The sequence below is a fragment of the Muntiacus reevesi genome, chromosome 2 (assembly GCF_963930625.1).
Source record: "Muntiacus reevesi chromosome 2, mMunRee1.1, whole genome shotgun sequence".
NCBI classification, from domain to species: Eukaryota; Metazoa; Chordata; class Mammalia; order Artiodactyla; family Cervidae; genus Muntiacus; species Muntiacus reevesi.
Genome location: NC_089250.1, coordinates 29415449 through 29430918, shown reverse-complemented (window position 1 = coordinate 29430918; position 15470 = coordinate 29415449). Strand labels below are relative to the sequence as shown.

The 15470-nt window shown below is 40.7% G+C and overlaps 1 protein-coding gene across 1 annotated transcript in view; it reads left to right on the top strand.

Annotated features, from left to right (window-relative positions):
- ITGA8 (integrin subunit alpha 8) overlaps positions 1-15470 on the top strand; it is a 185300-nt gene that overhangs the window by 143364 nt on the left and 26466 nt on the right. Inside the window, exons 26-27 of the mRNA XM_065921168.1 lie at positions 8553-8681; positions 13530-13643. Of these exons, the coding sequence (XP_065777240.1) occupies positions 8553-8681; positions 13530-13643 (243 nt within the window). The remainder of the gene's footprint in view (positions 1-8552; positions 8682-13529; positions 13644-15470) is intronic.

Genomic DNA, 15470 nt, shown 5'->3' with positions numbered 1-15470 from the left:
GTGTGGTGCACAACCCCTCGTGTGCACAGCTCAAGCAAGCGTGAGGTGTGGCAGCTGGGGGTGTCACTGTCACCCCTGCTTTTACCCCTGCCTCCAAGTGAAAAGATTGCAGTCTTTGGTTTTCTGTTCCTCCCATGATGGCTCCACTTTATCAGTCTTCTATAATCCCAGGGGCAGAAGCAGGTTCTGCCTGCTTCGGGCAGAAGCAACCGTAAAGGTTCTGCCTCCAGACTTCACAGTCCAGGGCAGGGACACGGGATTTGAATGTGGTGATTTCCCCATATTCTACCATTTAAAGCATTTTGAAACAAACTGTCTGCAACACTCAGACCAATCCATTAAATCTAATTTGTTCCAGATCCTTCTTGGAATAGAATTTTGGAGTTGGATAAAGTATTTTTAAAATATTCTAAAGGCAGTAAAATAATGATTTCAAACTACCAAATTTCTTATTTTGGTGGACTCTCTCCTGGGGTCAGTAAGGTCCTTCAGATAGGCTATGATCTCTCGATACGATAAAGCTAAGTAAGCAAACATGATTAAGGAACCAAAGTTGCACAAAGAGACAAGGCCTTTTTTTTTTTTTAATTGGCAAGATTTCATCAGTAACAGCCAAGTATGAGATGCTGGGAGACAGGGCTACAGATTGTAAGAGTGTAGCCCGAGGTGGGTGACAGACAAGGTGGTCAGATCCAACCTGTGTTAAGATCATGATTGAATCTTCTGGGGCTAAATTCAGGAGAGGGAAATCCTGAGGTAAAAATAATCTGACAGGGACTAGACTAGAATGACCGATAGCAAGAGAAAAAGCCAAGGTGCAAAGAACTGTCCTCGGAGCCGTGGAAAGCAGAAAGTTACAACTGAGAACTGATCTCTTGAATAAGACTGTTCCCACAGGAAGTCCAAATTACAACCAGATAGCACAGACATGGAAAGCAGAAACCCAGAAACTGTTCATCAGGGATTATAGCCCGGCAAATTGTTTTTTTAAATCAGCGGGCCGCAGACAGTGGCTTGGCAAACTTGAATAGTTTTGTTTTATCCTTAAGAGAATTTTCTTCCTTCATCATTGCCTCCATTTATAGTACTTACTGCTGCTTGTTGCTTCAGAATGCAGGATACTTGTTGCTTCCTAGGTCAGCAGCTCTCTCAGACCAAACTCTCTCCCTTTCTCCTCCCTCCTTCTTTTTTTCTTTCTTTCCTCCTCCTTGCCTCCTTTCTTTTTTCCTCTCTCTTTCTCCCACTCTCCTGTTCCCTCTGATACAGGAATTTCATCCACCTCTTACCTCAAACACTAGCTGTCAGTAGTCTTACTTACAACATTACCATTTTTCAGCCACCAAAGACAATATACTTGCCGGCGTCTGTTTCTCTTTGCCTTATTTTCTCTTTAAGATGGTTTCCAAATTCTCATCTATACTTCAAAATTTTTTAAATACATGTCCAGCAGCTAAGCTGCAAAATCACCAGAAGAGTGAATTGCTTCTTTCAGTTCTGCTTTGCTGTACTGTTCAGGAGTTTAAAGGACAATTGTGGCTTTTATTCTCTCCCAGCAAATCCTGAACATTTACATCTTAAAGAAAATGACATGGTGGACCGACCCCCTGGACTCATCTCTGTTTCAATTTAATTACAGACACAGAGTCACATGAGAAAAAGGCAACTGCCTTTTATGGATGAGAAATACCTGAAATCCAAAGACAAGTGACAAATAGGCTGAAAAAATACTATGGGCTGAGTTTATTTGGACTCACGGAACTTTTATCTAATGTCACCCAACTCTTTTCTTCCAGAGCTGCATTTCCAACTATATTGCACGTTCCAGCCACACACTATCCCTTTAATCCATAAATTTAAACCTATAACAGAGCGAAGAGTTTGTGAAGATTTATGAAAATAGAAAACTCCTGTTGGGGTCAGAATCTGACTAACAGCTGGGGAGAGAACCCTATTTACTAACAATTGTTTCCTCATTGCAGAAAGAAGCAATTTTCATGATGTTCTGAAGAAATACATTAGTGTTTACCACTAGCTTCCCATAGCACATAGCAAACATTACCCTGAACCTGAAAGTCTGCCTAACCTGGGCGCTAAGAGGCCAGCCTCCCTCAGCCCAAAGGATTTCAGCTTGAGAAAAACTTGACCTGTGGGTTTGTGATCCATGGTGAAACAGGCTAACAAAGTTCATCTGGAAAATAGCCTTTAACTGTTGTTTACATTTCTTGGATAACTTCTACCTTGTTTGGGGGGTTGTATGTTTGTTTTGCTTTGTTTTTTGAAATAATTTCTGGAATGCCATTTGAGAAAACTGGGTTGTGAGCCACTGGACTTTGATGATGGTACTTGAGAGCAGTGTTCCTCTATTTGTAAAACACTGTCACTAAAAGGAGGAAATACATTTTATCAACCCCTGCTGTGTGATACATTGATTCTGTATCTCAGAGCAAGTCCTGGGTTTTATGGAGAAACCCCTTAGAAGCATTTGTGAGTAATGGTACACCAGGGCACACCACAATAGGATGTATCCTAACTTTTCCGCTACACAAGCAGCATCCAATATAAACACATAGGAAGGTGAAGGGGTTTCTTCTCTTTGGGCTGTTGTTTTACCACAACTGTTATACTACAACTACTGCTGCTGCTGCTTTCACTAACAGTAATAGTAGACTGAAAGTGCCAGTTGCTCAGGTGTGTCCAACTCTGCGACCCCATGGACTGTAGCCCTCCAGGCTCCTCTAGTCCATGGAATTCTCCAGGCAAGGATACTAGAGTGGGTTGCCATTCCCTTCTCTAGGGTATCTTTCCCGACCCAGAGATCAAACCCAGGTCTTCTGCATTGCAGATTCTTTACTGTCTGAGCCACCATGGAAGCTCAATAGTAGGCTATACCTTGAGAATTAAAAAATATATATATTGACTAGTTCTTTGCAGCATCTCTGCTCTATAGTTTGGTTACCTACAGGGCTAACATTACCTTCCAGTGACCTATAAAAAGAAGAAATTGCACATGCTAAATCTCAAAAACTACACACATAGCACACACCACACATACACACACAAACACCTGAGCATATGATGGAAAACATATAAGGGAATCTTAAAGATTTCCACAATTCTGAATTTTCTGTCTAAGCTCAAGTTTTAATCTTACACTATAAGGCAGCGGTCCCCAACCTTTTTGGCAACAGGGACTGGTTTAGTGGAAGAGAATTTTTCCACAGACTAGGATATGGACTGATGATTTGGGGATGATTCAAGCACATTACATTTATTATGGACTTTATTTCTATTATTATTACATCAGTTCCACCTCAGATCATCAGGCATTAAATCCTGGAAGTTGGAGACCCCCGCAAAGACTTCTCTACCAGATTCTCCATCACTGAGTCTCCCTGAGCTAATGCATCGCCCACCTGCCATTGTCCTGAAATATTGCAAAGTCCATATGGCTGACCCTTGCGCTCACTCCCATGCATCCAATTATCCCAGTGCTTTGAACATCCCCTCCAAGTCCTTACCTCTGAAATAGTCAGTTCAGCATCCAAGACTCTAATAAATCACTCTCCTATTTTTCTATTTTTCTCAGTTCCTTCCTCCACTAGCCCTTTTCTTCCTTGATACAAAAACTTTCTCTGAGTCAGTTAACTCACCCCACTCTCAAGACTGCCTTTGGCTATACTTTCTTTCCTGCCAAGCCTGGAATCTATGATGAGTTGGTTATAACATCCTTTTACGCGCTCTCTTATGTCACCTCCCTTGTCCTCTGTGCTGTCCGAGTCCCTGGCCCGACCATCTCCCTCCTGCTGGATCCCAGACCACTTGACCTGTGACCTGTGACTTGACCTGTGACCTGTGACCACTCGACCACGTGGCCTGTGGGCATGTTACAGGTGGATGGTGCCTGGTGCTCACTGGGCAGCGGCATCTGCAGTCTCCTCAGCCGGCTGATGGCCACTCCCTCTCATTCTCCTCATCGCTTCTCCAGACCTTTACGACATTCCCTGTATACCTCCTATCTTATCTCTCAAACATCACTACCATTAGCCAGTGACCTTAAAGCAAGACAGTCTTCAAATGACCCATTTCCCATCCCTGCCAATTTCTGATCATCTCTCCCTCATCCTTAGCTCCTCTCCAGCACTTCCAGAGGAGAGTCCTTCTCCCAATTCCGAGTTTAACTCTGCTGTCTCAAGTATTCCCCCTGTTTCCAGTATCTGCAACCTGTTCCTCTCTACTCGTTCCTTCCTCAGAGCAAATTAAAGTTACTTAAATTTCCTCTGTCTTCAAAACAAACTAGAAGCAAATAACTTGCCTCTGTATCCTCTTTCAAAAATGGATTGTTTTTCCCTCCATTTGTTAGCCAATCTGTATTGCTATCCCTACTTCCTTATTTCTCTTTTACTCTTATTATAATCTTCTTGGTTTTCATATTGAGAGATACTAAATGTCCATCAAAGGAGTGTATCAGGCAAGATGCAAAAACATAAAGAAGAAAATATTTGATTTCTAGTAATGGCATTTCCCATTTACTATTCTATTTTCTATTTATCTATTAGTTTATGTTTTTGTTTCACCCATAAACATTTTGCTGTATATTGCCAATAATTAAGGACACTCTTTAGAAATCCATAACACCATTGTCATACCTAAAAAGTAATTAGCAAAACTTCTTTAATATCATTAAAACTCCACCACTGGTGGTAACAATTAGATGGCTATTCTAAATGGTCCTATTTTTGATACACAGTGTAAGTAAACATTCATTTTAAAAAATCTTATATGCGACTTTGTAATCTGCCTTTTCCTCTAAGATTGTGTATCTTTCTAAATTACTGTGTAGCTCTCCCTCATTTTAAAAAGCTGTCAATAATCTTTTCTATAATGGTCATAAGTTTTTTCACCAGTATCCTCTATATGCCCTTAAAGTTCTGTTACTATCTTTTGTCTCCTTACAAGCAGCTACTAAGAATATTTATGTTTTATTTTGTTTTGTTGCTTACATATTTGGGGGATGAAGCTGTATCTCATCTCTTCACCATTAGGCATTAGTTCATATGAGAAGAAGACTGAGATTTAATTTCATACTTCTGGAAATAATTATCCACTTCTCTAAATCCATTCATTCTTTCCTTTTGTGGTTCAGTTTCCATCTCTCCCAATCTTCTGCACAGGAGAGGGCCTCCATAACTTCTTGTTGTTGTTATTATTGTTCTTTAGTTGAGACTTAATTGACATGCAACGTTTTATTGGATTCAGATGTACAATGTATTCAATATTTATATATATTGCAAAATGATCACAATGTCTAATTAACATCCGTCACTTTACATTGTTACAAATTTCTTTTTCCTTGGAATGAGAACTTTTAGATCCACTCTCTTAGCAAGTTTCAAATATACAATACAGTATCATTACCTATAGTCACCATCTATACATTACCTCCCCAGAACTTACTTATTTTATAACTGAAATTTGTACCCAGCTGTTTGCAGCCCCAGTCTATTCGCTGTATGCCGTTGCTGCTGCTGAGTCACTTGAGTCGTGTCCGACTGTGCGACCCCACAGACGGCAACCCACAGACTCCTCCGGCCCTGGGATTCTCCAGGCAAGAATACCAGAGTGGGTTGCCATTTCCTCCTCCAATTCTCTGTATAGATATGTTTGTTTCATAGATTTTTGGGGGGAGGGGTTTGTTAGTTTAAGATTTCACATGTATGTAAGATCATAAGGTCTTTCTCTGTCTGATTTATTTCAGTTAGCATGATGCCCCCAAGGTCCATCTGTTTTGTCACAAATGGCAGAGTTTCCTCCTTTTTTCTGGCTGAATAATACTGCATTGTATATCATTGTATATGTATATCACACTCTTTTTGTCCATTCATCTGTGGACACAGAGGTTACTTCCAGGATTGGCTATTGGATATAATGCTGCAGTCGACGTGAATGCAGATAACTTTTCTGGTTAGCATTTTTGTTTTCTTCGGGTAATTATCCAGAAGTGGAGTTGCTGGATCATATTCCATAATTTCTTAGGTGACAGATTCAATGAATCCTTTTAGTCCTAACCTTTCTTTATTCTTCAGCAGGATTTACATTCTTAGTCACATATTTTTTATTTACTTTTCTTTTCTGCTACACTCTTACGATCAAGCAAGTCCCTGAGACCAACCGAGGATTAAATAAGTGGGGTGATTAGAGTCCACCTCTCCTTGGGAGAAATAGCAAAGAAGGAATTGTCACTTATTTTTGCAACTTTCTTTTACTTAGGTTTGCCTCTCCCAGGTGGTCTCCTATGTCTGATATCCCCGCCTCTGACTTTTCCCTGCCAGTCTCCTTCCTCTCTGGCTTTTTGTGGTTGGTTGGTTGATTGGTTGGTTTGGAGTTTTGGTTTCTTTTTTATGTTTGCTGAGAAATATTATTCTATGCTTTTCATTTGACATTTTCCTCATGGGGCAACTCAGACCAGTTGGCAGGCAATGACTGTACAGCTTGACAGGTGCTGGTGGAGAACAGAGCCATCACCTGGAACATCAGACAGCCTCAGGGAATCAGCCTGCTGCAGGGCAGGAGTGGGACGTGGTTCTGTCTGCTGGGGAGCAGGATGCTCCGGGCTCTTGGTGAAAAAGGATACTGGAGCACAGGTGGAGGCCAGCACACATATGGCTGAGCAGCCTTACTGAGAGGCCTGGACTTTATCCTTCTGTTTATCCAGGGGATTTTTCTAGGTTCTTAGGATGTACTGAGCACTATTGTTTATTGTGTAGGAATATCTTGTTTTCATCCCACAGAGATGAGCATACTAGGATTGCTTCTGTGACTACAAAAAGAGACCAGGTAGAAAAAGATGTGCTGGTAGGGAGGGGTAGCAGGAAGCCAGAAATTCAGGCTTTATACTTAGTCAGTCTAAAATAAAATATTTTAATGGGATAGTGTTGTCATTTATTGGGATTCTCAAAATGTTTATTTGGTGACCAGATACGGCCAGCATGGAGCCTGAGATAACATCGTAAGTTCTGGAACACTTGCCAAACAAACTCGGGGCTGAAAACAAGCTCCATTACAATACAGTGCACACATGGGGTGCTAGGGAAGAGTCATTTTCATTAGAATATGGTTCATCAGAGGGGGAAGAAGGGTGGGGAGAACTGGGAGATTGGGAGTGACATATGGATACTATTGATCATGCTCACGCTCAGTTGCGAAGTTCGGTCCAACTCTTTGTGACCCATTGAACTGCATCTCAGACAGGCTCCTCTGTCTATGGAATTTCCCAGGCAAGAAAAGTGGAGTGGTTTTCCATTTCCTTCTCCAGGGGATCTTCCCAACCCAGGGATCAAAGCTGCATCTCCTGCTTGGTAGGTGGTTTCTTTACCACTGAGCCACCTGGGAAGCCCATACACTATTTATACTCTGTGAGAAGGGAATGGGAGCCCGTCCCAGCATTCTTGCCTGGAGAATCCCATGGACAGAAGAGCCTGCCAGGCTTCAGCCATGGGGTTGCACAGAGTTGGACACAACTGAGCAACTAACACATATAATAGATAACTAATGAGAAGCTACTGTATAGCATAGGGAACTCTACTCAAATGTCTGTGGTGACCTAAATGGGAAAGAAATCTTTAAAAGGGGAGTATATATATATACACACACACACAGATACACACATACATACATATAGGTGATTCACTTTGCTGTGCAGTAGAAACCAACACAACATTGTAAAGCAACTATACTCCAAGAAAAATTAATTAAAAAAGAAAAGAATATGGTTCTCTCCTGAGGGAGCACTTCTTACAGTTACAGGACGTGGGGCTCAGACATGCCCAGGTTGGTCCTTGACCACATCTGGCTGTTTTCCCACCATCAGCCCCTCTCTTTTCTGCCTCAGAATCCATCTCACTGTACAGAATGCTCCTCAGTTCCCTGCCAGACAGCTAGAGGAAAGTAACGAGAAACGGATGGCTCACACTTAGCAAGTCACTTCCGCATTCTCTCTGTCCTTACAGGGAAATAACTCCCACTTAAAATTTTATCCTTGCAAGATAAGTGTTCCAGCAGTGCATTCCCCAGGCTTTAGGAATTCCTGTTATTGGACAATATTGAGGCTTGTTTCTCACCAGTGTAGCTCATCTTTTCTTTGTTTTGTTTTGTCTGCCATGTGACATGTAGGATCTTAGTTCCCTGACCAGGCAGCGAAACTTCGCCCCCTACAGCGGAAGCACAGAGTCTTAACCAAAGGACCGCCAGGGAAAGAAAGAGAAGTCGCTCAGTCATGTCCGACTCTTTGCAACCCCATGGACTGTAGCCTGCCAGGCTCCTCCATCCATGGGATTTTCCAGGCAAGAGTACTGGAGTGGGTCGCCATTTCCTGGACTGCCAGGGAAGCCCAGTGTAGTTCATCTTGCTGATGGGGATGCTGCTGATTAATGAGAATGTGTCTGAATTCTTAGGTGAATCACAGTCAATAAAAGAAATCACCTGGTGTTCAAGGTTAATGAAAAAGCTAACAAGTGTTCTTGTACCTGATGTAATGTCTCTGGCTCTCTGTGCAGCCGGCTGCCCCCTGGGAGGACACCCCTGAGCTGAGTGCATTTTTGCAAAACTCCACCATCCCTCATCTGGTCAGGAGGAGAGACGTGCCTCAACTGGAGCCTCACAGACAGAGCCCCGCAAAGATCCTGGTGAGTCATCTCAGAGCATGGAGATCTGAGAGGGGAGGTTGGACCGGACAGAATTCCCAAAGGTAGGAGCTTTCAATTTTCAACTTTAAGTACCATATTTCAGTCACCTACCAAACTCAGATATGACCAATTTTTTTGGCAGTACATATTTCAGACGCGAAAGGGACTTTTTTTTTTTTTTGCAATATAAACTTTTCACTCCTCTGAACCTGCCCTGGCGGCTATATGGGAAAAGTAATGATGGAAACATAAGACGTGACCTTGATCGTGCATTTTAAGAAGACAGAGATTCAGTTGTCAGCCAGTCCCCAGATACTGAGCTGGTGAGAGTTTGGAGTGAGCCTTGAGAAACACTGCCCGTGCAGTGGGTCTTGAGGTGTCTTACCCCATCCCTGGATCTCACAATCCTCTGCTCCACTGGAGGAGTCAAGAATGGTGTTTGCAGATGTTCTGGACCCAAAGCATTGGGGTCTGCGGTGGATCTAGCCTGAGCTTAGTTAGCCCTTTGTAAAACTGTGGATGGCATGCGTGACACAGCACTTTCTTTTAAAAAAAAAATAAATTTTATTTTTGGCTGCACTGAGTCTTCATCTCTGCTCAGGCTTTCTCTAGTTGTGGCAAGCAGGGGCTACTCATGGGTGTGGTACATGAGCTTCTCATAGCTGTGACTTCTCTTGTTGCAGCACATGGGCCTAGGTGCTTTGCAGCATACGGAATCTTCCTGGACCAGGGATTAAACCAGTGTCCCCGGAACTGGCAGACAGATTCTTATCCACTGTAGTACCAGGGAATTCTGTGACTCAGCATTTTCAATTCTGTTTTCCCACTCATTCCACTGTGAATATTAATGCCATTAGCTGTATGCTTGCGTGTGTGCATCTTCAGTTGTGTCCAACTCTTTTTGACCCCATGGACTGTAGCCCGCTAAGCTGCTCTGTCTGTGGGATTCTCCAGGCAAGAATGCTGAAGTGGGTTGCCATGCCCTCCTCCAGGGGATCTTCCTGACGCAGGGACTGACCTTGTGTTTCTTATGTCTCCTGCACTGGCAGACCAGTGCCACCTGGGAAGCCCAACTGTATGCTTTAAAAGGGTTAAAATTTTGTTTTGTTTTGTTTAATATTTGTGTTTTAAAATTTTTATTTTTAAAAAAATTTTTGACTATGCTATACAACATATGGGATCTTAGTTTACAAATGAGAGATTGAACCCACATCCCCTGCAGTAGAAGTACAGTCTTAACCACTGGACCACTAGGGACCTAAATGTATGTGTTTTTAAAAAATATATGCTGGGTCTGACAAATAATGAGGGTGCTGCCCCAAGAATCTTTGATCACTGCAACAAATGATGATAAAACCTACATACTCTAACACTTCAAAAGTTGAGACACATAGGGATGGTTAGGGGAAAAAGTAAACAAATGTATAGCAAAAGAACAGTATAAAACAGAATTTTTCAAGTCAGGGTAACAGACTGAACACTTGTATTTGCCTATTTTTTCTCCCCCAGACCCCACTGAAAAGACAGTAAACATTTAATTAGTTAAAATGTATGTCTTGGACATACTCTGATATTCATCTATTTTATCCCGACCACATAGACGGTTTTAAACATGAAAAATGGACACAAAAGTGCAGGGAGTGAGTCTGATGTAATCAGTTAAATGAAGAGAGGAACATTTATTATAAAAGAAGGACCTGCAGTTACATAGCAAAAAGCTATAGCAGTTGTCAGATAAGACTCAACTTTCTGTAAATTTTTATGGCACTGTAATGTTTTTCAAACTATAAGAGTAGGGAATCTATGTGCTATTCAGTTTAGGATAAAATAATGGAATTAGCATGATTGTTTTCAGAAAGCTTCCAGGAAGAATGAATGAACAGAAAACAGTGATTTAAGTTGAAAGGGGTGTAATATACATCCTGGTGACTACAATTAACAATACCACCTTGCATATTTGAAAGTTGCTAAGAGTATAGATCTTAAAAGCTCTCATCACAAGGAAAAAAAAATTTGTAACTATGCGTGGTGATGGATGTTAACTAGACTGACTATGGTGCTCATTTCACAATACATACAACTATCAAATCAATACATTGTATACCTGAAAGTAATAATGGTATATATCAATTATATTAGTTGCTCAGTTGCATCCCATTCTTTGTGACCCCATGGACTGTAGCCCACCAGGTTCCTCTGTCATGGAGTTCTCCAGGCAAGAGTACTGGAGTGGGTAGCTATTCCTTTCTCCAAGGTATCTTCCTGATCCAAGGATCAAGCCCAGGTCTCCTGCATTACAGATAGATTCCTTACCCTCTGAGCCACCAAGGAAGCCCAATTATGTATTTTAATTATAACTCAATTTAAAATTTAATAAATAATTCATTTTTAAAGAAAGAAAACAAGGATTGACAGCAGTAGAATTCTCATATTCAGTAGCAATAAGAAAGCCCTCTGGCAAACCAATGTCCCAAACTATGAGGATCAACAATTAAAAAAATTGAGATTTGAATATATTGTACATTTTCCACTTTAGTATATTTCTCACGAATATACCAAGGCAATAAAGATCAAAAACTAAAATTCATTTGAAAATTATATGCATTTCTGTTGTAGGGTCAGATTTTTCCCTCCTATTTTTTCTCATTAAAGATTTTTATTTCAAGACAAATTTTTAACTTCTGAACATCATAGAAACTTATTACTTACAGATGAGAGCAAGGTGATCTTTGATTTCCATATCTGAAACTCATGTTTTATTCCTTTTCTCTCTTATTGGTTCAACAACTGCAAATCATCCACCTCCCCTTGTCCTCAAGTCAAAGCAGTTCTGGATAGGGAGTGATTATGCAAAGTTTATTCTAAAATCAAAAGCTAAATAAGACCTCCTACAGTTTTTGTTTAGTTAAAAACAACTTACTGAATCCCATTTCTGATTAGGAATTTGAAAGTGCAGAATGCCAGCATCCTGTATGGGGATCATAATTTCCAATTTGCATAGGAAAAAATTTGTATCTGTTAACACGAAGCTATAATTTCTTCTCCGCCTGAGAACATCCTAGCCTTTCTCATCTTGGCCCCTGCTGGTTTTGTATAATAGTTATCATCCCCTCTCCCGAAGCTCTCTTCTCCCTTTTGCTACTCAGCTTACAGAAACCTTATCTTTCTAACCCTCCTTGGCATGTGATACTCTTGATCACTTCTTGAAATCATCACATCCCTTGCCATCCCCAAAACATTCTCTCCTGGATCTCTTCCTACCTTTTGGACTGCCCCTTCTTAGCCTTTTGCACAGACTTTTCTTTCCATCCCCAAATGTTCCTTTACCTCAGGATTCTGTCCTCAGCCCTTCCTCTTCTCTCCCATTGAGTCTGCTCTTTCAGAGAAATTCTTGCCTGACCCTAACTCCAGTCATGCCTAAGTGCCTCCTGCCATCTCAACCCCCAGCCTGCTTATACTCTAGACCAGGGGTCCCCAACTCCAGGATCTAATGCCTGATGATCTTAAGTGGAGCTGATGTAATAATAACAGAAATAAAGTGCACAATAAATGCAATGTGCTTGAATCATCTAGAAACCATCACTCCAGACACACACACACACATACACCCCTCATCCATGGAAAAGTTGTCTTCCATGAAACTGGTCCCAGGTGCCAAAAAGGTTGGGGACTGCTGCCCTAAACTGTGTCATCTTTCTGGATGTCTGATCAACACACCAGACCCAATGTGTGCACACCTTTCTGTCTCCATGAACCCCCTCACCCCACACCATTAGAATTCCCAATCTCAGTAAAGCCAGTACCTATCCACTCTATCACCAAGCCAAAAGAGCTCTCCCATTTCTCTCTCTCCCTTGTCCCAGTCTTAAGTGGGCTACCATGGATCTATTCTGCTTCCTAAACTTCTCTAAAATTCATCTTCTTCTCTCCATTCCCATTGTATCAGGGTCCCATCATCTCTTACCTGGCCTTTATCAACCTCCTTGTATCCCACCCTCCTCCTTCTCTTCTTCCTCACCTACCACCTCTCTCCTGAAATACATACATGATCAGACCCCTTGCTTAAAATGCTTCACAGGCTTCCTCAGGACCTTCTGAATCAAAGGGAAACTTCTTAGCACAAATAGGACGATTCTTTACCACCATTCTTAACCTCCTTTCCATCTGCCCACTCAACTCCCAAACACCCTTCTCTCCACGCTTCTGAACATGCACGCAACTTATACAGAAGAACCAATTCCTCATTCACTTTAATGGACAACAGAAAGTAACACAACATTGTAAGTCAACTATACTCCAATAAAAGTATTAAAAATTAATGCCACCAGCTTAACGGCTGTAACTTGCAGAAGATTCTGCTTTATAACTAGAAAGTAATTTAGCCAGAAGAATGTTATGGAACAAAGACTTCTCAATGGGTTAATATCACTGGGTCTCTGAGATAATATGGACTCATGGACCTTCCTCTGAAGCTGTTTCAGGATTTGCTTAGTTCAGGGTCAGGTGCTGTGACTGTCTATAAGTAATATCTTCCTGAGTTCTGAGAAAATGAAATGAAGCAGTTCAATCGCTGTGGTGGAACGATTGTTTTGAAGTCCTTAGAACAGAGCTTAAATTTCACGTTGTATTTTATGATCCATTTTAGCTCTACACCACCAGTGTGGATGCGTCTTTCCTACCAAACCGTGTTTTTTCTTGATCATTTAAGTACATTTGTTCTTTATTTAAAGTTTATGGATTAAGCAACAACTTCTGAGGAAATAGAATGTAGAGAAACTGAGTCTAGTGTTGATTCTCTACTAAGATTTAAAGACACTGATTCACCACCGCTGCTGTTGTTTTTTGCAGAATTGTACAAACATTGAGTGCTTACAAATCTCCTGTGCAGTGGGACGACTCGGAGGAGGAGAAAGTGCTGTCCTGAAAGTCAGGTCACGACTGTGGGCCAAGACATTTCTCCAGGTAAGAAGACCCTGAAGCACTGATGTGCCACCCACAGGAAACCTCTTTTCAAAAGCTCAGAGGGAAGCGTTTTTTAAAAGGATTTTTAAATGTTTTAACTTTTAAAATGTTTTAATTTTCAATTTTTTCCATTACATTTTTTAGTTTTTAGATTAATTTTTAAATTTTTTTAAAAATTTACTTCTTTAATGTTTAAAAAATTTTAAAGAAATTTCTATGGCGGAATTGAGCCAAGGACAGCTGGTCATCTTTCCCACTGCATGAAGTTGATATTTTTCCAGATTTACTGAGATCTTATTGACATGTAAACTATGTAAGCTTAAGGTATACAACATGATGATTTGCTCCTATATATTGTGAAATGTTTATCACAGTAAGGTTAGCTAATACCTCTGTCCCCTCACATAATTACCTTGCCTGTGTGTATGTTGAGAACTTTTATGACCTAATCTGTTAACAGCTTTGGTCTATACTACAGTGTTGTTGACTAGAATTTCTATGTTATGCATTAGATCTCCAGGACTAATCAATGTACTAACTGCAAGTTTGTACCTTAAACATCATCTCTCCATTTCCCCAACCCACAGACCCTGAAAACTATTGTTCTCTATTTCTGTAAGTTTGGCTTTGTTTTAGATTCACATGTAAGTGGGATCATACCCTACTTTTTTTGTGTCTGACTTAATCTCACTTAGCATAATGTTCTCAGGGTACATCCTTGGTGTTGCAAAAGGCAGATTTCTTTCTTTTTTATGACTAAACGATACTCCATTGTGTGTGTGTGTGTGCATGTGTGGTATGTTGGGTGAAGATAGTTTAAATATCCTGAGTCCCTGAGTCCTTCAGATAGTGACTTAGATTTAAACAGATCTATTTAACTCACCACTGTCTAGTAGTTCCCTGGTAGATAGAGTTAGTGAAATGAGGTGAGTACAAGAACATAATTCAAGCCACATGCCCAGAAAAATTAAAATATAATCAACTTAGAAGGAGAAAGAGATACTGTTCTAAGTCTTTCTTGTCTGGTGATGCCACATCCTAGGCTTCAACTAGACAAGCTTCTCAGTAAAGTGTCCGGTACATTGATTTGTAGACTCCTCACTGCTTTGACTTGTCTGGACTATAGCATCCCACACTTCTGGAGATGACTAATTGATTATGTGCATTGTAAAGGTTTAAAATCTCTTTTACACTAAGCAGATTAATTTTTTTCCATGTGGAAGGAGCTATTTATTTAAACGGTACTATGGTGTTGTGACCTTGTTGTTTGGGGAGCATCTGGGGGTGGGGAGCTAAATTTAAAACCCTACCAAATCTATGCATTCTTGTCCCTATTTTAACTACTCAAAAATCCATTTGGCTCATTGTGCCATAGAAAAATCCAGTGGTAAATCCTTTTGAATCTAGTTAAAAATACAGAATTTTTAAGCTCCAGATTCTTATGTTTTCTATGATTCAGAATGTTTCTGTAGTCTTACAAATCTTATATAATTTTGTTTCTATAATAAACAGGAGGGAAATTAAAAGTATTTCTAAAAATGTTTTTATGAAACCTTTTTTTTAAAAAAAAAAACCTAAGGCAGGATCATTCAAACTCAAACTCAGCACTATTAATATTCTGATTCATATAATTCTTTGTTTTGAGGAGTGGTCCTGGGCATGGCAGGATGTTTATCACATCCCAGGCCCCTCCCCTCTACATGCCAATAAAAACCTTCAGCCCAGTTGTGACAACAAAAAATGCGGAGGCAAAATCTCCAGCTTTGAACAAGTGACCTAAAGAAAAGACCAGTGCACAGTGTCTTTCTGCTGTTGTTGTTAAACCAT